Below are 25506 nucleotides of genomic sequence, written 5' to 3'. Positions count from 1 at the left end.
AGGGAGATATAGAAAAACAAAAATTAATGCAGTTGTGTATTCGCTAAAACAATAATGAAAACTGTCTGTGAAGGTTCTCATTGTTTCATGTCATGGTACTGTACTGTATATCTAGTAATCAATGGCGACTGGTGCTCCATTTTTTTTGGGGAGGGGGGCGGCAAACAAACCCCCCACCCGCCCGCTCTCCAGCCCCGCTCGCAAGCCCGCCAGCCAGGTCTCCCATCTAGTCGGCTTCGGCAGCTTCCCCAGCTTCTCCTCCCAGCCAATCTGGTCACTTCTCCTCCCGGCCAATCCGGTCTCAGGACCCACTTCCTGTCCTGATTGGGTGGGAAGAGAAGCAGGAAGACAATAGCGAATGTTGATTCGCTATTGTCACAAGTGGGCGGGCTCAGGGGGCAGTGCTCTGCACCCCCGAGCCCATCCTTTTTGAAGCCAATTAGAGCCTCCGGCTCTAATCATGTGCTTCACAAAAAAAAACCCTTAGAACTCTATGCGTCTGGTGCCCCACATGGAGATTATGGGCTGGCGCATAGAGATTAGGGGGCGACACCCCTTATGGACGGGCCACCGCTGCTAGTAATAGTTGGTCACATTCAGTTGGACTTTTTCTGTAATGTTGAATATCTTTCATAGCTTGGAGAATAAGAGAGAATAAAGCACTCATAATGCCACATCTGTAAATTCAGGGAAACAGGAGAGGGTACTGATTAAGTAACCGAAAGTTGGAAAGTAGCAAAAAAATATTCATAATATTTATTGAAAAAAATTCATCGTATAAACATAGTGTTCAAAAAGGATAAAAAACATGAAAATGATACAGTTTGTACAATGAGCCTTTGTGCGTCTACGCGTTTCGCCATTAGGCTTCTTCAGGGCACGATCAAGGTTCAGAGACGTAACAAAAAAGAAGAAAAGAGAGTGAATCTCACTGTCTGAAATAAGATATATTCCAATTAAAATCAGAGGATTACATATACATATTACATCGTATTACATTAAAAAGCATATGCTGAACTATCCAAGAGGAACCAGAAGAAACAGAAAGACACCAACAAAAAAAGATACCTTCAAATGGATAAGGCATCATGTACAGATTCTCAGTAACCGGAAGATTTCCAAAAATATGGGATGCTTATAGCAAACTGTGGAGAGGTAAACAAGGTGCAATTGGTTCTAAACTTCTCCATTGTTTCTATGCCTTTAAAGTCCGACTTTTGATTACTTAATCAGTACCCTCTCCTGTTTCATCTTTCATAGATACTCCAAGCCACTTCCTCAATATTTATATCTATACAGGACACACAGACACCTTAATCAAGACTCAACAGTCTTCTTAAAGCAGTTCTAAGCCTAAAAGAAAAAAAAAAAGAAAAGATCCTGTTCCTTTAAAGCACGATAAACAGCATAGTGCTTCTGCAGTGTCATTTGTCCCATTCTATGCTTTAAAATACCTGGTTGATCCTGCCTGCTCCTGTGTCCCCCTGTATGTGCTGACCATGGTAATCAGGGCTGCTGATCCATGATACCATGGTCAGTTTACTTGCCTCCTTCATCCCGCTGTGTGGTCAGTCTCTCCCTCTCCCCCTCCCTTCCTGCCTGTCAGCTCAGTAGTGTGTGTAGTGTGAGCCGATCTCCTCCCTGCCCCTTCCCTCCTGCCGCTATTCTGCAGTGGCTGTAAAGTCACTGACCACAATTACTGGTAACCCCTCTGTTATAGTAAGCTATCCAGTACGGTGTGTGTCGTGTGTGTGACTTTTTTTAAATGATGAAACTAAATACCTTATTTCTTGGCGCTCCTGTGCAGTCATGTGACCTCCTGGCTGACGTCAGCGGGGAATCTCAGCCCCTCCCACTGTAGTCCTTAGATAGGGGAAGAAGAGTGGTGGGTGGTCACGTGACCACACAGCAGCACTGTAAACTAAGATATTTAGCTTCACAATAAAATTAAAAAAACATACACACTGTAGGGTATAGCTTGCTATAATAGAAGGGATACCAGTAATTGACATCTACCGCTCTAAGTAGAATTAAACCCTCAGAATTTTTTAACAGTTCTGCTTCCCTGAACTTCCCGTCATCAAAAAACAGAGTTAATGGTGAGCAGTGCAGACTCTGGTACAGCCTTTCTCACCCCTGTCAACACAGAGGAATCCATGAAAAACCTTTACAGTTTCAGGCAACCCCTGCTAAAAATGACTATATCTACATCTCATGGAACATTAGGCCCCTTTCACACGATAAGCCCGCTCGGATCCGCCTGTCCGTTTTTCAGGTGGATCCAAGCAGGCCACCCATTGACTCCTATGGGCAGAGATGTTTCCGCTGACACCCGCCTGCCATGTAATCCGCTAAAGACAGATGTATGTCGATAAGTTCGCCATCCGTCAATCGGATCGGATGGGATCTGATTAAAACAGACATGCTGTCCATTTTCGTCCGGTCCCCCCATAGAAATCAGCGGGGCTCTGACAGGTCCCTCCCCGCTCAGTGAGCAGAGACGGACCTGTCATCCGCCGGCTCAGCGGGGATCAACGGAGCGATCCGCTGCTGAGCTAGCAGAGCCCGCTGAGCGGATCCACCCCGTGTGAAAGGGTCCTTAGTGTGATGGTCAGTGGGAAGAATGCACCTTACAGTTGTGGTCATTGGGAGGAATTACTGCTTTAACCACTTGACCGCTGGAAGATTTGCCCCCTTCCCTACCAGTCCATTTTTTGCGATACGGCACTGCGTTACTTTAACTGACGATTGCGCGGTCATGCAACGCTGTACCCAAATCCCAATAAGCGTATATTGATTGGTTTGCGCAAAAGTTATAGCGTCTACAAACTATGGGATAGATTTACTGGAATTGTTATTCATTTTATTCTTTTTATACTAGTAATGGCACCGATCAGCGATTTATAGCGGGACTACAATATTGCAGTGGACAAATCGGACACTAACTGACACTTTTGACACTTTGTAGGAGCCAGTGACCCCAATACAGTGATCAGTGCTAAAAGTATACACTGCCACTGTACCTGGGGTGACCACATTTCCAAACTGCCATTCAGGAACACCCCCACCAACCCCCGCCCACCTGCCCAAATAAAGTTGATTTTTTTATACCTTCTTTTACCTTTTATAGAAGTCAGCAGATTCATTCAGCCATAAAAAGGTTTAACATGAATATGAACGTGAAGAGTTTTGCTTTTATCATATTTCTTCCATTTGTATGTAACATTGCATGTTGGTGTTTTTCTGTGGCACAGCCTTATGCCTTGTACACACGGGAGGACTTTTCGACCAGACTGGTGCGACAGATCAAATCCGGCGGGCAATCCGACCGTGTGTGGGCTTCATCGGACCTGCAGCGGACTTTTTCTGTCGAAAGTCTGACGGACTTTAGATTTGGAACATGCTTCAAATCTTTATGTCGGAACTCCGCCGGACCCAGAAATCCGCTCGTCTGTATGCTAGTCCGACGACAAAAACCGACGCTAGGGCAGCTATTGGCTACTGGCTATCAACTTCCTTATTTTAGTCCGGTGTACGTCATCACGTACGAATCTGTCGGACTTTGGTGTGATCGTGTGTAGGCAAGTCCGTTCGTTCAAAAGTCTGTCAAAAGTCCGTCGGACCAGTCCGGTCTCAAAGTCCGCCCGTGTGTACATGGCATTACTCTGATTGTCCAAATCATAGCAATGCATTTGTAGTTCCATGAGCCGTAAAAAAAGAGTCACACAGGTGATTCTTCTAATCCTAAATTTCGTTTTAGAACGTTTTATCTGAGAAGTGACATCCTTGGTGTGGAATATTACTGTGCTTTGTCTGTTCTCCTTGGAGAGACCATAAAGAACAAAACCCTGATCCATGAGTTCACAGTACACCAGGGACGTGCGGTGAGGTCAGTGGCTGGTGAGGCACTGGCTAGTATCAGAGCCAGATACACACAGGTTACATACGCCGCGATCGTTAGAGCGAGAGCCATAATTCTAGCACTAGACCTCCTCTGTAACTCTAAACATGTAAACTGTAAAAAATTAAGCGTCACCTATGGAGATTTTTAAGTACTGAAGTTTCGCGCCATTCCACAAGTGTGCGCAATTTTAAAGTGTGACATGTTGGGTATCTATTTACTCAGCGTAACAGTGTTTTTATTATTTTTTTTTATTCATGAAACAGTTTCTTTAAAAAAAAAAAAAACGCATTTGAAAAATTGCCGTGCAAATACCGTGTATCATAAAAAGTTGCAACGACCATCATTTTATTCCCTAGGGCAGGGGTAGGCAACCTTTTGAGCAGAGTGTGCCAAAAAATATTTTCAAAGAAATTGAGAGTGATGATTTTATAACAAAAAAATGTGAACTTCACGCTCTCAATCACGAAAAGGATTTTTTATAAAGTAAATGCTGTAAACTACTTGAGTAATTGAGAAATTAACATCCTGCACTCTCGCCTCAGATTAGCCCCAATTCCTGCAACTCCACACTTCAGATCAGCCCCAATTCATGCACCTTCACACCTCAGCCCACTGTACCCCCTGCTCTTCTGTCCCACCACTGTAAACCCTGCTCATCTGCCCCACCACTGTACCTCCCTGCTCATCTGCCCCACCACTGTACCTCCCTGCTCTTCTGTCCCACCACTGTACCCCCCTGCTCTTCTGTCCCACCACTGTAAACCCTGCTCATCTGCCCCACCACTGTACCTCCCTGCTCATCTGCCCCACCACTGTACCTCCCTGCTCATCTGCCCCACCACTGTACCTCCCTGCTCTTCTGTCCCACCACTGTAACCCCCTGCTCTTCTGTCCCACCAATGTTCCCCCTTTCTCATCTGCCCCACCACTGTACCTCACTGCACATCTGCTCCACCGCCGTACCCCCCTGCTCTTCTGTCCCACCACTGTAACCCCCTGCTCATCTGCCCCACCACTGTACCTCCCTGCACATCTGCTCCACCGCCGTACCCCCCTGCTCTTCTGTCCCACCACTGTAACCCCCTGCTCATCTGCCCCACCACTGTACCTCCCTGCACATCTGCTCCACCGCCGTACCCCCCTGCTCTTCTGTCCCACCACTGTAACCCCTTGCTCATCTGCCCCACCACTGAACCACCTTTCTCATCTTCCCCACCAATGTACCTCCAGCACATCTGCCCCACCACTGTACCTCCTGCTCATCTGTCCCACCAATGTGCCTCCTTTCTCCTCTGCCCCGCCACTCTACCCTCCTGTACATCTGCCTCACCTCTGTACCCCCTGCTGCTATTCTGCCCAACCATTGTAACCCCCTGCTCATCTGTCCCACCAATGCACCTCCTTTCACATCTGCCCCACCGCTGTACCCCCTGCTCTTCTGTCCCACCGCTGAACCCCCTTCTCATCTGGCCCAACACTGAACCCCCCCCAACTCATCTGTCCCACCACTGATCCCCCTTCTCATCTGTCCCACCACTGAACCCCCTTCTCATCTGTCCCACCCCTGTAACCCCCTGCTCATCTGCCCCATCACTGTACCGCCCTGCTTTGTACAAATGTACAAATAATTATTATATATTGTTTTAAGGTAATTTACTATATTTTCAAAAACTGTACTCAAGCAGGTGGCTTAACGAACAAATTACTGAAGTTTGAAGTTATAACTTCCAACCAGTAATTTCACAGTAGTTGGATAAATAATAATTTATTATATTATAACATAAAGCATAATAATATATGATTTAGCTTGATTAAAACAGTACTTTTTCAGCAGCAGCAGATTCTCATTCCCCCTCTTAACTGTGTGAGAAAAACATGGGATTATGGGTAAATCTTATACACATAAACCAATGTTTTTTCCTTCTAGTTAAAGCGGAGTTCCACCCAAAAATGGAACTTCCGCTCTAAGAGAAGGTGACCCGCTGACATGCCACATTTGGCATGTAATTTTTTTGGGGGTGAGCGGATACCCTCTTTTCAGAGGGTTCCAGCTCCCACTTTCTTCTGACGCATCCTCGGCGCTGGAAGGAAGATCGCCTCTCCCCCCTCCCTCTAGGCCAGTGTTTCTCAACTCCAGTCCTCAAGGCGCCCCAACAGGTCATGTTTTCAGGATTTCCCTCAGATGAAATGGCTGTGGTAATTACTAAGGAAGTGAAGCTGATCAAATCACCTGTGCAAAATAATGGAAATCCTGAAAACATGACTTGTTGGGGCGCCTTGAGGACTGGAGTTGAGAAGCACTGCTCTAGGCAATCATCTGGGACACGTCACAGGTCCCAGATGATTGCGCAGCCAGTCACGGCGCTCGGCGCGGCCTGCGCATGTGCAGTGGGTGCCCGGTTGTGAAGCCACAGCCGGGTGCCCACAGTTACAATGCCGGCGCCGCCGAGCTGAGGGGGAGACAAGCGGGGCTTCGATCCCCCGCATCGCTGGACCCTGGGACAGATAAGTGTCCGATTATTAAAAGTCAGCAGCTGCAGTATTTGTAGCTGCTGACTTTTAATTTTTTTTTTAAGCGTAACTCCGCTTTAAGAGGGCTGGGCTGAAATAGAGTATGTGTCTTTTAGACACATGCCCCCTTCTATGACACTGCAGTGAGAGGCGTGCCTCCACTGCAGCATTTTTATTGGACAGCTGGGGCCAATGGTACTTTACCATTGGTCCAAGGCTCCAAGCTGTCCATTGAGCTCCGTGCCTCTGACAAGAAGTGAGAAGCACTGTGAGCTCATCCTCTCAGTCTGCTGCAGAGTGTGCCAGCTTGTATTTAAACTGGCCGCTTTGTATGTAGCTTCTGACAGGCTGCACAAGGAGCCCCATATCTCTGGAACCATAGGTCCTAGAAGCACCAAATTTTGACCAGTGGTGGAGTAGGCTACCCACCCCCCAAGTTTGGGGTCTCTATGACCCCAGGTTGCCGAGCTACAACCCTCGATCTTTTTTTTTTTTTTTTTTTTTTTATGTACATGGCAGGTGAGGCTCTGCCTCACCTGCCTCCCCTGACTACACGTTCCTGCAGTATACTTGCATAAATGTGCAAATCCCTGGATGGGAAGCTTGTTCTTTTTCCTTTTTTAAATTGCAACTGCAGCCAAAAGGTACTCTTGACTGCTGCACATGCAGTGTGTATATTTATTTTTATTTATGTATATACATATATATATATATATATATATATATATATATATATATATATATATATATATATATATATATTTCCTGCAGCCACGGGTTGCAGGAAAGAAATTTGCATGATTCCCCCATCCTGATGGGGGGGCTGGGGCGGGTAGGGGAGCCGGGAGAAGACAGTGATTATAATCCAGGCAAATCTGGCAGGCTGGTTGTACCCAAGTTGATCGGTACATTCAGCCAGCCCATTAACGTTTTGAATCTTTTAACCGTGTATGGCAAGACTTATTAAGCTTAAGGAAGCCAGCATAATTAGAACAAAATAAGACAAATTCTCGGTTCACACTGATTCGATGCAAATCTGGTGTGATTTCACAGTGTGGTTTCTGTTGTGACAGGTGCGAATTAATGCGATTTCTGAGGGTATTTTGCATAGCTGGAGATAAAATTTGCACTGAATCCGCACTAAACTCGCACGGGACCCTTATTTTAATGAGATCAGAAACGTACCGCATAGATGTATTCACATTTCATTTAAAACAATGATTTTTCAGATGACATGCGACTCTTTGCCTTTCGGATCGGATCTAAACGCAAAGAATTCGCATCGGTGTGAACCGGAACTAAATATACAAATTCTTGCTTACAGTGGGGACAAAGTATTCAGACCCCCTTAAATTTTTCACTCTTTGTTATATTGCAGCCATTTGCTAAAATCATTTAAGTTCATTTTTTTCCTCAATAATGTACACACAGCACCCCATATTGACAGAAAAACACAGAATTGTTGACATTTTTTAAAAAAAGAAAAACTGAAATATCACATGGTCCTAAGTATTCAGACCCTTTGCTCAGTATTTAGGAGAAGCCCCTTTTGATCTAATACAGCCATGAGTCTTTTTGGGAAAGATGCAACAAGTTTTTCACACCTGGATTTGGGGATCCTCTGCCATTCCTCCTTGCAGATCCTCTCCGGTTCTGTCAGGTTGGATGGTAAACGTTGGTGGACAGCCATTTTTAGGTCTCTCCAGAGATGCTCAATTGGGTTTAAGTCAGGGCTCTGGCTGGGCCATTCAAGAACATTTATGGCATTGTTGTGAAGCCACTCCTTTGTTATTTTAGCTGTGTGCTTAGGGTCATTGTCTTGTTGTAAGCCTTCCGCCCAGTCTGAGGTCCTGAGCACTCTGGAGAAGGTTTTCGTCCAGGATATCCCTGTACTTGGCCGCATTCATCTTTCCCTCGATTGCAACCAGTTGTCCTGTCCCTGCAGCTGAAAAACACCCCCACAGCATGATGCTGCCACCACCATGCTTCACTGTTGGAACTGTATTGGACAGGTGATGAGCAGTGCCTGGTTTTCTCCACACATACCGCTTAGAATTAAGGCCAAAAAGTTCTATCTTGGTCTCATCAGACCAGAGAATCTTATTTCTCACCATCTTGGAGTCCTTCAGGTGTTTTTTTTAGCAAACTCCATGCAGGCTTTCATGTGTCTTGCACTGAGGAGAGGCTTCCATTGGGCCACTCTGCCATAAAGCCAGACAGGTGGAGGGCTGCAGTGATGGTTGACTTTCTACAACTTTCTCCCATCTCCCGACTGCATCTCTGGAGCTCAGCCACAGTGATCTTTGTGTTCTTCTTTACCTCTCTCACCAAGGCTTTTCTCCCCCGATAGCTCAGTTTGGCCAGACGGCCAGCTCTAGGAAGGGTTCTGGTCGTCCCAAACGTCTTCCATTTAAGGATTATGAAGGCCACTGTGCTCTTAGGAACCTTAAGTGCAGCAGAAATTTTTTTGTAACCTTGGCCAGATCTGTGCCTTGCCACAATTCTGTCTTTGAGCTCTTCAGGCAGTTCCTTTGACCTCATGATTCTCATTTGCTCTGACATGCACTGTGAGCTGTAAGGTCTTATATAGACAGGTGTGTGGCTTTGCTAGTCAAGTCCAATCAGTATAATCAAACACAGCTGGCCTCAAATGAAGGTGTAGAACCATCTCAAGGATGATCAGAAGAAATGGACAGTACCTGAGTCAAATATATGAATGTCACAGCAAAGGGTCTGAATACTTAGGACCATGTGATATTTCAGTTTTTCTTTTTTAATAAATCTGCAAAAATGTCAACAATTCTGTGTTTTTCTGTCAATATGGGGTGCTGTGTGTACATTAATGAGGAAAAAAAATCAACTTAAATGATTTTAGCAAATGGCTGTAATATATGAAAGAGTGAACAATTTAGGGGGGTCTGAATACTTTTCGTCCCCACTGTATATCCAAAGATAATTGGAGTTTGCTTTTAAAGTACTTGTCCAATCATTGCTCATCATTTAGTTCTTAGTTGGTGCCAGCACATTAAAGCTGAAATCCTGGCAAACTGCTAAATATACAGTATACATATGGGAGCTCTTTTAACTGGATTTGTATTTCTCTCCATCCAGCACTAAGATCAAAGCTGGCCATACACTGATTGAAATTCATCCGGTTCAGTAGGGGTTTGTTGAATTTTAATCACCATGTGGCCGTCTTCGCATGGCAGAAGTTGATCCTTTGATCGACTTTTGTCAGACATGTTGGAAATTTTTCCTCGAACAGCGGCTGTAGCCAATCATAGTCGTAGCAAAGGGGATTCTTCCACCTCGTTTGTGTGGATGGAGAAACCTGTTAATAAATTACAGTTTTAAAAGTTTTTTCCGATTCTTAAAAATGTTTTTTATTTTTTATTTTAAAAATTATTTTTATTTATTGTTTACATTTTTTAAATTATGTTTTACAATTATTTTTTTTTACAACGCTGCTGTTGATGTCTAAACAGACCCCTGACATCTCACCTTTGAGACAGATAAAGGAATTGAGGATACAGATTATTTTTCTTTCTCACAGATTCATTCTCTGTAGCCTCAGTTGCACTAAAGATGAATGAATGGGACACATAGGCTCCTGTTCATTCATAAACTGAAGCATAGTAAACAGTTTACTGTGCTCATTTATGACAATGAAGACAGAGAAAGCAAAAACTGAGGACTTTATGTGAGGACAACAAATTGTACCTCCACCCCCAATATTTGGGTAATTATAAGCAAAGTTTGGGACTTGATATGAATCATGTAGCCAGGAAGGTAGCAGAGTGTAATGATGTCTGGTGGGTATACCATAATTGTGACCATTCGTATTGCATTGTAACATAATATAAACAATATAATACAATAAAAGTGAGGAAACTTTGATTCCAAAACATAATACATAATAGCAAATTATTATTATTATACAGGATTTATATAGCGCCAACAGTTTACGCAGCGCTTTACAATATATAAGGGAGGCAATACAGTTATAATATAATAAAATACAAGAGGATTAAGAGGGCCCTGCTCAGAAGAGATTACAATCTAATAGGGTGGGGCAGGTGGTACAAAAGGTTGTAACTGTGGGGAATGAGCTGATGGAAGTGGTAAAAGATTAGTTGGAGACATGATAGGCTTTCCTGAAGAGTTTTCAGTGATCGCCTGAAGGTAACAAGAGTAGGGGATAGCCGGATAGATGGAGGTAGCGAGTTCCAGAGGATGGGAGAGGCTCTGGAGAAATCCTGGAGACCAGCATGGGAGGAGGAGATGAGAGAGCTTGAGAGTAGGAGGTCTTGAGAAGAGCGGAGAGGTCGATTTGGGTGATATTTGAAGACAAGATTGGTGATGTAGCTCGGGGCAGAGTTGTGAATGGCTTTTTTATGTTGTGGTTAGTATTTTGAATTTAATTCGCTGGGTGATTGGGAGCCAGTGTAGGGATTGGAGGAGAGGGTTGGCAGACACTGAGCGGTTGGTAAGGTGGATAAGTCTGGCAGCAGCATTCATGATAGACTGAAGAAGGGTTGGCCTATGGAGAGGAAGGCCAGTGAGAAGGGAGTTGCAATAGTCAAGGCGAGAGATAACAAGGGAGTGAATGAGGAGCTTGGTGGTTTCATTTGTTAAAAAAGGGCAAATTTCAGAGATGTTACGGAGGTGAATTCTACAAACTTTTGACAACGATTGGATTTGAGGCTGAAATGACAAGTCAGAGTCTAGGATTACACCTAGTACCCTGGTGAGGGGAGGGACTGATGGTTGCATTGTTGATTTTGATGGAAAAGTCATGGAGGGGGGCATGGGCGGGGGGGCGGGGGGAATATTAATAGCTCAGTTTTAGAGAGATTTAGTTTAAGGAAGTGGTGCGACATCCATGCTGATATGTCAGTTAGTAAGTTAGTAATGCGAGAGGAGACTGAAGGAGTGAGGTGAGGAGTAGACAGATAGATTTGGGTGTCATCAGCGTATAAGTGGTATTGGAAGCCGTGGGCGGTTATCAAGTGACCAAGGGAGGAGGTGTAGATAGAGAAGAGAAGGGGTCCAAGAACAGAGCCTTAGGGGACCCCCACAGAAAGGGGCAATTGAGAGGAGGAGACAGAGTTGTAGGTGACACCGAAGGAGCGCTGTGATAAATAGGCAGAGAACCAGGATAGAGCAGAATCTCGGAGGCCAAGGGAATGTAGTTTGACGTAACAGCGTAATGGTATCACAATAATGACATCATAAAATCGCCAGACACATTGATATGTGTCTCCACAGTGCTAGATATATACCGTATGCTACCAAATAAAATATAAACCATGTGTGGCACATGATTCCATCCCCAAAAGGACAATAAAGAAAGGGAAACAAGAATTTGGGACTTTATATGAGGACATGAAAATGTACCTCCATCCCCGACAATAGGATAATTAGGAGCAAAGTTTGGGACTTTATATGAATCATGCAGGCATGGAGATGACACAGCACAATGATGTCTGGTGAATAGTCCATGTTTGTGACCATTTCTATCGCATAATAACATAATACATACAATATAGTAAGGTAAAAAAAGGAAAACTTTAATTCCAGGACATAATATATAATAACACGTTGACATAGCAGCATAATGGTATCCCAATAGTAACATAAAATAGCCAGACTCATTGATACGTGTCTCCACAGTAATAGGTGTATAATGTATTCAAGTTGGTAGGATCCAAAAGAACATATACTAGATAATATATGATGGTAACATAAAAGGCATCAGACAGCTCAACGCGTTTCGTGGCTACATTGCCACTGCTCTGGAGCAGATGCAGTGTAAATGTCTAAAAAAGTATTAAGGGTATGTATTAGGTAGGATAATAATTAAAAAGAAAAGAAAAGAAAAAAAACATAAAAAGGTAAATCCCGCACTCATACTTACAAACCAATCATGAGTCTGAGCACGGGCAATGGAGGGCAAGGGCCGGCCGGGCAAATCAATATACCCGGGAGCTGAGGCAGTGATCCCCATATGTAGATGGAAAAACCAACAAAGAAGGCATACCCCGGGGAAAAAATCCCCCTATGATGGTGAAAGGTAATGAGAACCAAAAGTGTAGAGCGTCCATCTAAAAAAGATATGTAAATGATGTAATAAAACATATGAATATATATAGATATCTATAGATATATATTTAAAGAAGTGACTGTTACTTGGTGCTAAAATGTGCTAAAATATGAAAAAAGAGGAGGGGGGGGGAAGTGGGTGACAAAAAATAGAATAGAAAAAATATGTTGATACAAGAAGGAGGGGGGGCTCCTAATTATCCTATGCTCAGTTATGAATGGACACAGGTGCAATCGGTATCGCTCACTGTGTCCAATTCAGAAAATGAAGGTGTCGGTAAATTACATATTTAGCCTTCACCCACCCTCCATCCACCTGTGCGCCCGCAGCAGACAGCGGGAGAGGGAAGTCAGCAGCATGGCAGGGGGGAGGAGGGGGAGGAGGGGGGCCTGGGCACACAGAAGGGAATCAGATGTGGGCAGCCCAGGGAGGGGGATTGGTGCGGCGGGACGGGAGGACAACTACAAATGTCCATGTCTCTCCCTCCAGCAGCTGAAAGCCAGTAGCACAAAGAGGGCGGAGTCAACACACCTTCTTGCATCACTTCCGATCGTCGGCGTTAGTGTCAGCAATACATGCTTTATTGTTTATGCCAAAATGTGAGTACATTTCCACATTTTTTTTAACAAAAGAAAAGGTTTAATAATATTACACTATTGGGGTCCTTCTCTCCTTTACATGGTACATGAGTGGAACACCACCAAAACATCTCAGACTGGCCAGCCTTTAGGGTGCTACACAGTGGCAAATACTGTGAATACCTTATACCCCAGGCAGGGAAGAAAATTCCGGTGAGTGCAGCCACAATAGGAGCACGGATAAGTCACGCATGCTGTGATCACCTTCTGAAGAGGAAATTAGATCAGCGTTATTATTTTTTCACCAGCACAAAGCACTTTAATGAACACTAGTCATTCAAATTAACAAGATTTTTATATTATTATTTTTTTTTATATCTTCAATTGGAATTTATGTTCACCATTTTTTATATCTTTGTGTTATATATTTACTTGCACATGATTATATATCAAGTTTGCTTGGATTAGTTCAAGTTTTACATTTATCACTATATCAGCTGTTTATATTGTATCATAGTTATATGAGAACACACCTTATTCCAGATATTATTATTATTTTTAATCACTCAATTGAATCACCATAATTAGTTAGCATTTTTTGAATCAAATGAACAGCGCCACATCTACCTCACTTTTTTTTCATTCTGCACTTCTGCCTACGAGGCCTGGCGCTTCTGCTGTGATTAGTGTGCCAGCCAATGTATGTCCACTGGCACCCGCTGATCGTCAGGAAGAGAGGCTGGACGGAGCTCTGCATATGTAAACAAGGCAGAGCTCTGTTCTATCAGCAGGGATGTGATTGGTTTTCTTTCCCTGTAAAGCAGGGAATATATTCCATCACATCCCCTAGTGAAAGCACCACACAAAGTACACATAAACACTGGTTAGTCACACATTTAATCCTTTGATCGCCCTAGATGTTTAACCCCTTCCCAGCCAGTGTCATTAGTACAGTTAGGGTACCCACGTGTCCCGGATTGTCCGGGATTGTCCGGGACTGTCCCGCAATTGCCATCTCTGTCCTGGGTCCCGGGCACCTTCATTCCGGGACAATACAGTGTCCCAGAATGAAATAGGGGACACAGCCACCCTGCTAACTACATTGTCAGATCAGGTTGCTAGGGCCGCTCCCGCCTGGCATCTAGCAACTAGTGACATCACAGACTATCGGCATCAGAGTGAAGCCGGGAGTGAGGCCTGTGCCTAGTGCTGCACTGCTGTCTCCACTTACTCTTTCTCCGAGACTTCGGTGCCCAGTGGTATGCGACAGGGACTGGTCGGTGTGATCTTCTTCACTCTTTCCAGTCCAGACAGTGTCTCCATCTCCACCCACCTCCTTCTCTGACACCCGCGGCCCCCCACCCGGCGGCTTGCAGAGGGAGTGACTGACAGCAGCCGCCCCAGCCGGGACTGGTGTCTCTGTGAGGCGAGTGTGATCACGCTAGCCTACTTGAAATTCATGTTTGCCAGATCAAGTTGTCCCGTGCTTAGATGTACTGTGTATGTGTATATATATATATATATATATATATATATATATATATATATATATATATATATATATATATATATATATATATATATATATATATGTTTAGTGTAACATGCTGTTACACTAAACATTGCTGATTTGCACCAGCTCCAATTTCAATACCTGTGAGCGCCTCCAACACATGTGGATTATTTATGCTGACTTTATTTTATGAATGCATCTGAACCATTTTTTCATATGTAGAGTAGGGTGGCTACCTTGGGATTTAAATATATAGCTTTTTATTTTTTATATATATATATATATATATATATATATATATATATATATATATATGTACCAGAGGGTCTCCTGGCTACAGAATCCTTGTCAGACAAAGTAGGCAAAGCTAAATAATTTGTAATCGTAATTTTCTTAGGGTCATGTCACGCTAGCAATCCAATCGCAAACAAGAATGCGCCAGCAACAGAATCTCTAGAAAATCCAGAGGGGACAAATATCTGCTCAGCATATGTCACTTCCACTAGGCTTCTGCAGTGAGGTGTCGCTCCATTGCTGCCAGAAACACTGCAAATCCTGAGGGTCCATCTAATTAGTAAATGTGCGACACTTGCAAGCAGATGACTGTTGCCACTCCCTGCTCTGTCCTCCAAAGTGATCCTGCCACTGGCGATTTCTCATCAGCAACAGTGTAGAAAGTGTGACATGGTCTTTAATATCCTTTGTACAATAAAAACAAAGGCAATTTTCAATTTTCAAACCGGTTCTCTTTAAAGAAATTAATCATGAATAATTGTGTGCAGGACAGGATAATATTGTATATTTGTTTACTGGCTGTTTATGTCCATCAGCAATACCAAGCTGGAACTGTCCCGCCGCAGCCTGGCATACCTCCTCCACAGATCCCCCCGGGACTGGCACTACTAGAACCTCGTCGCCCGCCTCATGACTACATGCCGATTGCTGTGCTCACCACAATCTGCTGCTTTTGGCCCACTGGTGTGATCGCCATTATCAAGGCTGTGCAGGTAAGTCCCATCTCTTGTTATGTTCGGTTAAATTCTGCTGTATCTTTTATATTGCCTGACTTGTCTGTGTATGTTGTTGATAATCCATGCTTTATTGGGCTCTCCAAGTAGGAAAAGCATCTGCAGGATATAGAATTGGTCACCCTTTCTTAAAGGACAGCTTCCTTAAAGCTGTCCTTTAAGAAATGTACTGTATATTGGTACTATAAAGTTGGACTAAAAGTAAAATTTGTAAACTTTTTTCTTTAGTTAGGTAAATAAGAATTATTGTAAATTATTTTGTGTTTGAGCCAGCAGGCTTTGTTTCATAAGTTTACCCTTCTTAGCTGCTCTGTTAAGAAAAAAGCCATGCTGTTCACAGAGCTCAATAACTAAAGGCCAGATTTGTGCAAACAAATGAATACATACCTCTCCCTGCACCACTCCTGGTGGACTTTTTGGAGATCTAGTTACAGAGGCCTGAGGCAAATAGCTTTTACTATGTTCTCTCTTTAGAAAGTCCATAGTGCTCTGGGACAACTTCGCCAGTGCATAGGGAAAACAATGGAGTGGATTTACTAAAGGCAAATAGACTGTGCACTTTGCAAGTGCAGTTGCTCCAGAGCTTAGTAAATGGGGGAAGCTCTGCAGCCTTCCATCATCCAATCATGTGCAAGCAAATATCCTTTTTTCTTTTCTTTTTCTTTGCATGCGATTGGTTATTCTTGGCAAAGTAAAGCTTCATCTCATTTACCAAGTTCTGCATGTGCACAGTCTGTTGGTCTTTAGTAAATCCACCCCTTTACACTCAATGTCTCTTTGTAAAATAAAGTTTTTTACATTAGTTAAAGTGGTTGTGAAGGCTGAAGGTTCGTATACCTTCATGCATTCTATGCATAAAGGTAAAAAACTTTCAGTGTGCTGCTCCCCCCTCCACCCACAGCCCCCCCTAATATTCACCTGGGTGCCCTCTAGATCCAGCAATGTGCATGGGAGCCTTGGCTGTCTCTCTCTCCTCATTGGCTGAGCCATTAGCTCCCACTGCTGTCAACCACAGCCAGTGAGCCAATAAAGAGAGAGGGGGGGGTGTTGAGCCACGGCTCTATGTGTCTTATGGATGCATAGAGTGGGGCTCGGGAGGGAGCATGCACCAGTGCCCCTATAGCAAGCGGGGGAGCGGGGGGGGGGTCAGGACCCGAGAAGAAGAGGATCAGGACTGCTCTGTGCAAAACCACTGCACATAGCAGGTAAGTATAACATGTTTGTTTAAAAAAAAATATGTTCTACTTACCTGCTCTGTGCAGTGGTTTGCACAGAGCAGCCCCAATCCTGTTCCTCTTGGGTCCCCTGCGAGCACTCCTGGCTCCTCCCTCCTGCCGAGTGTCCCCACAGCAAACAGCTTGCTGTGGGGGAAGCTGAGCAGACTCGCTCCCGAGTCACTGCTCTGCATGTCCTTTCAGACAGGGAGCCGCTACGTGGCCCTGCCCCCTCTCTCTTCTCATTGGCTCACTGACTGTGATTGACAGTCTGGCTCAGCCAATGAGGAAGGAGAGTCCCCAGAGAGCCGAGACTCTTGTGCACATCGCTGGATTGCGATGGGGCTCAAGTAAGTGTTAGGGGCGGGGAAGCTGCATACAGAAGTTTTTTTACCTTCATGCATAGAATGCATGAAGGTAAAAAACCTTGAGCCTTTAAAACCATTTTAAAGTTTTTGTGTCTGGAATTCAGCTTTAAAAGGTAAAATGACAGCACCAGCAACCCACCAGTCTCCAGCTTAATTATTATTATTATAACTGTTGAGTTTGGGTCTATTTTTTGCTCATAATACACAAATGTAGTGCCCTCCTAGTTTAGGATGCTAAGTGAATTTAGTTTTTGGCTCCTTCTATAATCAAAGGACCGGTTATTGTTTGCCCTGGTCTGTTCAGGGTTTCACACACTGGGAGTTTGATTGCTTCCCCCTGCCTATAGAAGAAGCTTCCAGAAATTAGGGCAGGAGATTCAAATAGCCAGCTTGAACATTTATAATGCTCCAGCCAAACCCTAGAGAGGATGTCCAGTAGAGGGATGGAAAGGTGCTAAATATTCTGTGGAGACCTAGGTTCATTCTCCCAAGGAGGGCTCCAAATCCTGAGGGGCTGCTGCCCAAAGGTAGCCCATGGAGTGTAGCAGTTCGGAAGGCCTCAGGGGTGTCAGGGCTGAGGCCCTGGATGGATCATCTTAGGAGCTGGGTGCAGGACCTCACCACATGGGATCTGGTCTGCAGAAGCACTGTCTTACTCACTGGACCATGTCTGGAGGTTGGCAGCTGTCCTAGGGACTTGTGCGTAAAGACCCTAAATGGATGACTGTTATGCCACGTACACACGGGCGGACTTTTCGACCGGACTGGTCCGATGGACTGAATCCGGCAGGCAATCCGACCGTGTGTGGGCTTCATCGGACCTTCAGCGGACTTTTTCTGTCGAAAGTCTGACGGACTTTAGATTTGAAACATGCTTCAAGTCTTTACGTCGTAACTCTGTCGGACCCAGTTTCTATCGAGAAATCCGCTCGTCTGTATGCTAGTCCGACGGACAAAAACCGACTCTAGGGCAGCTATTGGCTATTGGTTATCAACTTCCTTATTTTAGTCCGGTTGTACGTCATCACGTACGAATCCGCCGGACTTTGGTGTGATCGTGTGTAGGCAAGTCCGTTCGTTGGGAAAGTCCGTTGGAAGTCCGCCGAAAGTCCGTCGGATAGTCCGTCGGACCAGTCCGGTCGAAAAGTCCGCCCGTGTGTACGCAGCATTACTGTGCAGTGTTCTGGAAACCACATTGGCTACCAGTAGTTGTGCATAGGTGCAAGGTAACCAGATACCTAAGAGATTTGCCTTGCCTCATGGTCCTCAGCTGTGAGGCCTTAGACTGTTCACTATTTATAGTTATTAGGGTTGCACCGATACCAGTTATTTACCAGCGAGTACAAGTACTGATACTTTCGACTAAGTACTCGCTGATACCAAAGACTGATGCCTTTGCAGTGTGATTTGAGCCCATTCGAAATGAATGGGCTCAATGCGCACTGCAAAGAATCGCATGCGTTTTGAACAGGAATGTGGTGCAATTCCTGTCTGAATTGCATACGGTTTCCCCCACCGCTCCTGTGTGAACCCAGTATAGAAAGAGAGGGAAGCGTCATTTAGTGCAGCAATGGGTAAATAGTTTATTAAAAAATGTTATAACAACTCACATTAAAGTACACATCTCATTAAATCCAGATCTGGATAGTGTCCCCGTCCCACCGATGATAAAAAACCATGACCACTTGCGGTGCTCACAGGGCTGAAGGAGATGTATAGGCGGTCCACCCCCCAAGATGACACCACTTCCGCCCTATACTCACATGTGCGCTCCAAGCTGGTTTACAGGGGTCCCGGAACTTCCTACATCCCCTCCAGCCCTGTGAGTACCGCAAACAGACGTTCTATCATCGCCGGGACGGGGACACTATGCAGATTTGGATTTGACGAGATATGTTTGTTAATGTGAGTTGTTAGAACATTTTCTAATAAACTGTTTGCCCACTGCTGCACTAGATGGTGCTTTCCTGTCTTTCCATAGTTGGTTCACACAGGAGCGGTGGGGGAAACTGCATGCGATTTGGACAGGAATCGCACTACATTCCTGTTCAAATTGCATGCAATTCTTGGGAGCGTGATTTGAGCCCATTCATTTTCTATCAGTTTCGGGTATTGGGAGCATTTGCGCAAGTACTCGTGCAAATACTTGGTATCGGCACCGATATTGGTATCGGTGCAACCCTAATAGTTACTTAAGGAGAAGACTGTCCTCTTATTGATGTTACTGAGCGTTTGGAGTGTCCCATGGCCTAACCCCTCTCCTGTTCAAGTTTCTTCAAGCAATAAATCCTAAAAAGACATCCCTTAGACTGTGTTACTGGAGCTGGGGTGCATGGACTGATGTTTGTGGTGGTGGTCGGCCTCTGTTATCCTGAACCTGCATAAAAAAAACCTGCATAGAGTAAAGGAAAAAAAATGATTTTTAGTAGGCCTGAAGATCTGCCTAGTAATGGTCAAGTTTTGCCCCAAGTTCCAATCCATGTATTGATAGGTTGTGTTGCAGCAGCTAATCAATTAAAAACAATCTCAGAAGGACAGGAATATAACATTTGTGCCCCTAACTTTGCTAAATTGAGGAGTGTTGTCAACTGGTGGTACTGCTGACTCATTTTAGCGTTGGCAGTTGGTAGCGTGCAAAGGATATGCACATTCTGCTGTGTGATTTCCTGTTTTATGAAATCAGACATGATAAAAACTGAGCTGCCCACGGCTCATTACCCCCTTTGGCAAATGCCACAGCTGCTCAGTCTGGGCCACTTCCCTGTAACATTTAATACAGAGGACTGGACCACAGGCAGACCCGTGTGTCTCTGGTATCCTCCTCAAACAGCTGAGAACAATATTCAACCTTAAGTTCTTTGTTTTATTATTATTACAGGCATTTATATATCGCCATCAATTTCACGCAGTACTTTACATACTATACGTTCACATTCATTCACAGGCTCTGCCCTCAAGAAGCTTACAATCAATCCTTAAATGTCCTTATCTCACATACAGACACATACTATGGTCAATTAACCTACCAGCCTGTTTTTGAAGTGTGGGGAAAAACCCAGAGGAAGTCCACTCAAGCACAGGGAGAACATGCAGACTCCATGCAAATAGAGCCTTGGTCAGAATTCAAACCAAGGACCCCAGTGTTACAAGGAAGGTGTGCTATCCACTGAGCCACGATGATTTTTATCTAATTTCTTCTGACTGACTAACTGTATATTCAACATATGCGTTAATGTATTTCAAAACGTATTCAGGATTATCTCTTACTAAGGACAGGCTGAGAAAAGTTTGCCCAATCTCAAACCTGGACCCACTGAGACCTTCTCCTGGTCTTGGCTGACAGCAGCACAGTGCAGCATGCATGCAGTGAAAAATGTCTCTATTAATAAAAGGGAAGGATCGGCGTCCAGTTGCCTAGATGTAATTATTAGTGTCCTTGTTGCTCGGACACATTTATTGCACACCTCACTTGTTGCAATCTGTGATGGAACGTTTGACACCCCGCTTAGGTGCTTCCACCAAACAGTGCCTCCTGCTCTTCAAACCCTTCCGGCAGACCAAGAAATAATACCAGCCCTTTTACCCCAAGCATTGTACACAGACAAGATGTTGAGGCAGAACCAAAAGATTGACTGTTTGTTCAACAGAAATACAGGGTTTTATACCCTTCAAAAGTAGGTCAGTCACCACATGAACAATTTACCCAAAACATCACACAAAGGTTAGATGACGAGGTAGAGTTGACACCAGACTAATACCACCATGTAGGAACCTCCAAAAGTTAGCCAAATTAGCCAACAGACAGAAACAGTAGGTGACTTAATTAACAATGGGAATGCACATCTAGGAGGCACACAATATGAGAGACACACTTAAAGCGGGAGACCGGCGACCAATTTTTTTTTTAATTTTAAGTCATTGAGACACTTTGCTAATCCCAAAATAATACTCACAGTTTGGATGTAATATTTCCGCCTCTGTCTGTTTTCGTACTGAAGAATAACTTAAAAAATGTGATGCTGGCTGTTTCCATCTTGCTTGTGGGCATGTGAAGCCCACAAGCATTGATTTCCTGGATACGGTGAATGCTGTTCATTTACAGCTTGTTCACACGCATGATCATTGTTTCCGCACTGAATCTTGGGAAGCCTGACACTAAGCTCCCAGGAGACAGTGCGGCGCAGGGGAAAGGCAATAAACATGCCTACTCCCATGGGAGGAGAGACAGGAAGTGCCACAATAAAGTACAATATAAAGTTAATTACAGCGATAAAAAAAATTTCGTGTGGCATTTGAACATCTATGCAATTAACTGAAGGGGGTAAGATTCAGTTAAAAATTTGAGTGGAACCCCGCTTTAATAAACACATAACACCTTAATAAACAGACTATAGCAGGAGACCCCAGTGTCAGGTTGCTTTGAGCTGATCATATTAACATCTGTTCTAAGTCTCCCAATCTAAAGCAGTCATTGCTGGTTTGGGCATAGAGGCCTCAAATATGTATCTGGATCCTCCTGTTCCCAGAGTGTGTGTGTTTTGGGGAGACATGGACTTGAATTCGAAGCAGGACCATTTTGATGGACTCCCAGGAACACACCTCCCAAAGAGTAGTGTTCCCTTAAAGTGTTCCCTTGAAGCCAGGGTCAATAGTCAGTAGGCAAGAGGCCACCCTGCAGTCCCCTCCAAAAGCCCTTCCCTGGTAGGGTCTGTCACACAATCAACATTGTAATCTGCTGCATTGCTATTAACCACTTCAGCCCCTGAATGTTTTACCCCCTTCCTGACCAGGCCATTTTTTGCGATACGGCACTGTGTTACTTTAACTGACAATTGCGCGGTCGTGTAACGCTGTACCCAAACAAAATGTATGTCCTTTTTTTCCCCCAAATAGAGCTTTGTTTTGGTGGTGCTTGATCACCTCTGCGGTTTTTATTTTTTGCTCTATAAACAAATAAAGAGCAACAATTTTGAAAAAAAAACAATATTTCTTTATCGTATATCATGGGACACAGAGCCTTAAGTAATTACTTAATGGGTTATGGGCCAATACAGGAAGTTGACTCCCCTATATAACCCCTCCTCCCTCCAGGAGCACATCAGTTTTTTCGCCAGTGTCTAAGGTGTTGGTCACGAGTGAAGATGTGCTCTGAGGAGCTCCAGGAGGGATCCATGCTGGATTTAAAAAGCCTCCACAACCGGATCCATCCATGCCACTGCGGCCACAGGATGGTACCCGGGCCTCGCATAGAAGAACGAGGTTTTGCCTGTAATGCTTATCTTTGAGAGCTGGACCCTAGAAACCAGGACTTTTTTGGTCTTGCTACATTACCTAAAGTTGTCCTGAGGGGTGCTATACAGGTCCAAAGGAGTGGAACCCCTATTAAAGGGACCCAGTCTCTGAAGGTTTAACTACGCTGCCTGCTGTGATGGGTGGATCTGTCTGTTTTCAGCAGTATTCTGCAGTGAGGAAAAGGTAAGAGAAAAGCTTAGGAACTGCAAAGTCCACCTATGCCTTTTCTTCCATATGTTACATTGTAATGCCTTAAAGTCTCCTCTAGAGGGCGTAAGAATACACTTACCCTTTCAATCTGTGCTACAACAGCGTGTATCCTAGCAGCTGGAGGGGGTTCTTTATTTCCTCTCCCCCCAATTGGGGAAAGCTGAGTGGGGTACATGTACTGTGGTATATTATACCTTGTAAACATTTTTGGGTAATCTATGCTCATTGCAGTGTGACAAGCACTAAAAAACTCTGATTCGCAAACTCCTAAGTACCCCCCCCTCTCGAGGGGCGCAGGACGTTTTTTTCTGACATAAACATTTTATGTTTACTTGCCTATGCAAAGAGCAGCCTTTCTCAAAGGGCAGACAGAAACGCCGCATGGCGGCTGCAGCCTCCTCTCCTCCTTCTGGTCTGTGTCTCAGACCCGAATGCTGTGCTCTGCACTCATGCGGGCTGAGGTTTTTACTTTTGAAAAGAGGAGGAGGGAGGGTCGATGGAAGGGGCGTGGCTAAAGTGGTCGGCGCCATGTGCGGACTCAGCGTCCTTGTGAAAGCACATGGCGCACATGCAATCAGGTTTACACCTGAGAGGGCTTAAAAGCTGATGCTCTTATAAACTAAATGTGTCTACCAGAGCAGCTGAAGCAAGAGCTGCCACAGGACACAGGATCGCTGGAGCACGTGAGGGGTGTACACAGGCATTTCCAGTACAGGAAAAGACATTATTGTTTAGCATCAGATTAATCTATGCTGCCATTGTTTTTTCTTTCTATTGCCCAGCAAATAGAACATTTCTTAGAGTGCCTCTGCTTTTGTGCTTAGCACTATGGCTTCCAAGGTTACTACTAAGGCATCAAAAGGCCCCCAGGCTCCAGTCATGCCTCCACACTGTCATCCTCTTTGGAGATACCAGATATGGCAAGCCAGGGTGAGTCTTTGGAACCGATTGGTGGTGCAACTGCTTCTCACACTTCAGCCCCTGTATACGTGACCGAAGATGCAATTTCCTCTGCCCTGCAGGGCTTAGAAGGAAGATTAGCCTTTGCAGAGGAAACGACAGTTGATGAATCAGCTTCACAATCTGAGGTACAAATCCTTACGGAAATGGTTCGCTCTACTTTCACGCTACCCCTAACAGAGTTAGCTGAAAGTCTGGTTTCCCCCTTGGGTTCTATGAAACCTTTACAGCCTTTGCATGCGTTTCCTGTCCATGCATTACTAGAAAAGCTTATTTATGGTGAATGGGATCATCCGGATAAGCAATTTCTCCCTCCAAAGAGATTCTCAGTTCTCTATCCCGTGGAGGAAACATTCACCAAAATATGGAAGGTTCCAGCAGTTGACGCTGCGATTTCCAGTGTGAATAAAAGTCTAACTTGTCCAGTAGAAAATGCACAGATGCTTAAAGATCCAACAGATAAGAAGTTTGAATTCCTGTTAAAATCCTGTTTTTCCTTGGCAGGGACCGTTACTCAGCCTGCAGTCGCAGCAATAGGCATCTGTCAGTCCTTAAAGGACCAATTAACAGAGGCTCTTAAAGGGCTCCCTGCACAACAGGCCCATGAGTTGGCCGAACTACCAAAAGCATTATGTTTTCTCATAGATGCTATGAAGGATCCTATTCACCAGGTGTCCCGCCTTGCGCTTGTGCTAGTACACATGGGTAGGACCCTTTGGTTAAAAAAATTGGTCAGCCAAAGCACCTTGCAAAAAGCTTCTGACTGGTTTCCCTTTTCATGGGGAGTGACTATTTGGCGATGATTTGGATAAATACATTCAGATGATTTCTAGTGCAAAGAGTACTCTTTTGCCAGTCAAAAGAAAGTATAAACGTCCTTCATTTAAACTGACTTTTTCTCCTGCGCCAGGGGCATCCGCCTCTAGGCAGTGGCGACGGTCTCCTCTGTCAGACTCTAGAGGAAACCTCAGGGTCAGACCCAGGCACAAAAGAAGACCTGGGGCCGCAAATCTGCAAAGCAGAATACTAAAACCTCATCATGAAGAGGAGTCCCCCCTCACCAGAGTGGGGGGAAGACTTCTGAAATACTCAGAAGTCTGGCAAAGGGAAATTTAGGACAGATGGGTTCTCTCCATGGTGTCTCTAGGATACAAACTAGAATTTCGGGAGTTTCCATCGTCTCGTTTTCTGAGATCAAACGTTCCCAAGGATCCAGGGAAAAGGCAATCCCTGTTTCAAGCATTAGACTGATTATTAGCTCAGGGAGTGATCATACAGATCCCCACAGAAGAGCAAGGTTTGGAGTTTTATTCAAACCTGTTTATGGTACCAAAACCAAATGGGGATGTCAGACCCATTCTTGATCTAAGGAATCTAAATCAGTTCCTGAAGATCCGCTCCTTTCACATGGAGTCGATCAAGTCAGTAGTTTCCATCCTACAAGGAAGAGAACTTCTGGCATCCATCGACATCAGAGATGCATATCTGCATGTCCCTATATTTCCTGCTCACCAGGAAAGGTTTCTGCGGTTCGAAGTAGAACAACAGCACTTTCAGTTTGTAGCCTTGCCCTTCGGGCTAGCTACAGCACCCCAGGTGTTCACAAAAGTGCTGGCCCCACCTCTAGCCAGGCTAAGGGCACAGGACATAACAGTCTTGGTGTACCTAGACGATCTATTGTTAATAGACCAGTCAGTGGCTCGCTTGGAGCAAAGTGTACGCATTACAACCAGTTACCTGGAAAGTCTAGGTTTGATCCTCAACCTAGAGAAGTCCTCCTTAAAACTGCTAAGAAAGCTGGAGTATGTGGGCCTGATCATAGACA

General features: G+C 44.6%; 1 protein-coding gene across 3 annotated transcripts in view; it reads left to right on the top strand.

Moving 5' to 3' along the window:
- PRRT1 (proline rich transmembrane protein 1) overlaps positions 1-25506 on the top strand; it is a 76996-nt gene that overhangs the window by 29186 nt on the left and 22304 nt on the right. For all 3 annotated transcript variants that reach the window (XM_073598415.1, XM_073598416.1, XM_073598417.1), the window contains exon 3: positions 15440-15616. In XM_073598415.1, coding sequence (XP_073454516.1) covers positions 15440-15616 — 177 coding nt within the window. The remainder of the gene's footprint in view (positions 1-15439; positions 15617-25506) is intronic.

The sequence above is a fragment of the Aquarana catesbeiana genome, linkage group LG09, assembly GCF_042186555.1.
Source record: "Aquarana catesbeiana isolate 2022-GZ linkage group LG09, ASM4218655v1, whole genome shotgun sequence".
Classification (NCBI taxonomy): Eukaryota; Metazoa; Chordata; class Amphibia; order Anura; family Ranidae; genus Aquarana; species Aquarana catesbeiana.
Note: the sequence above shows the minus strand (reverse complement) of the source record. Positions and strands in the feature narration are given on the sequence as shown.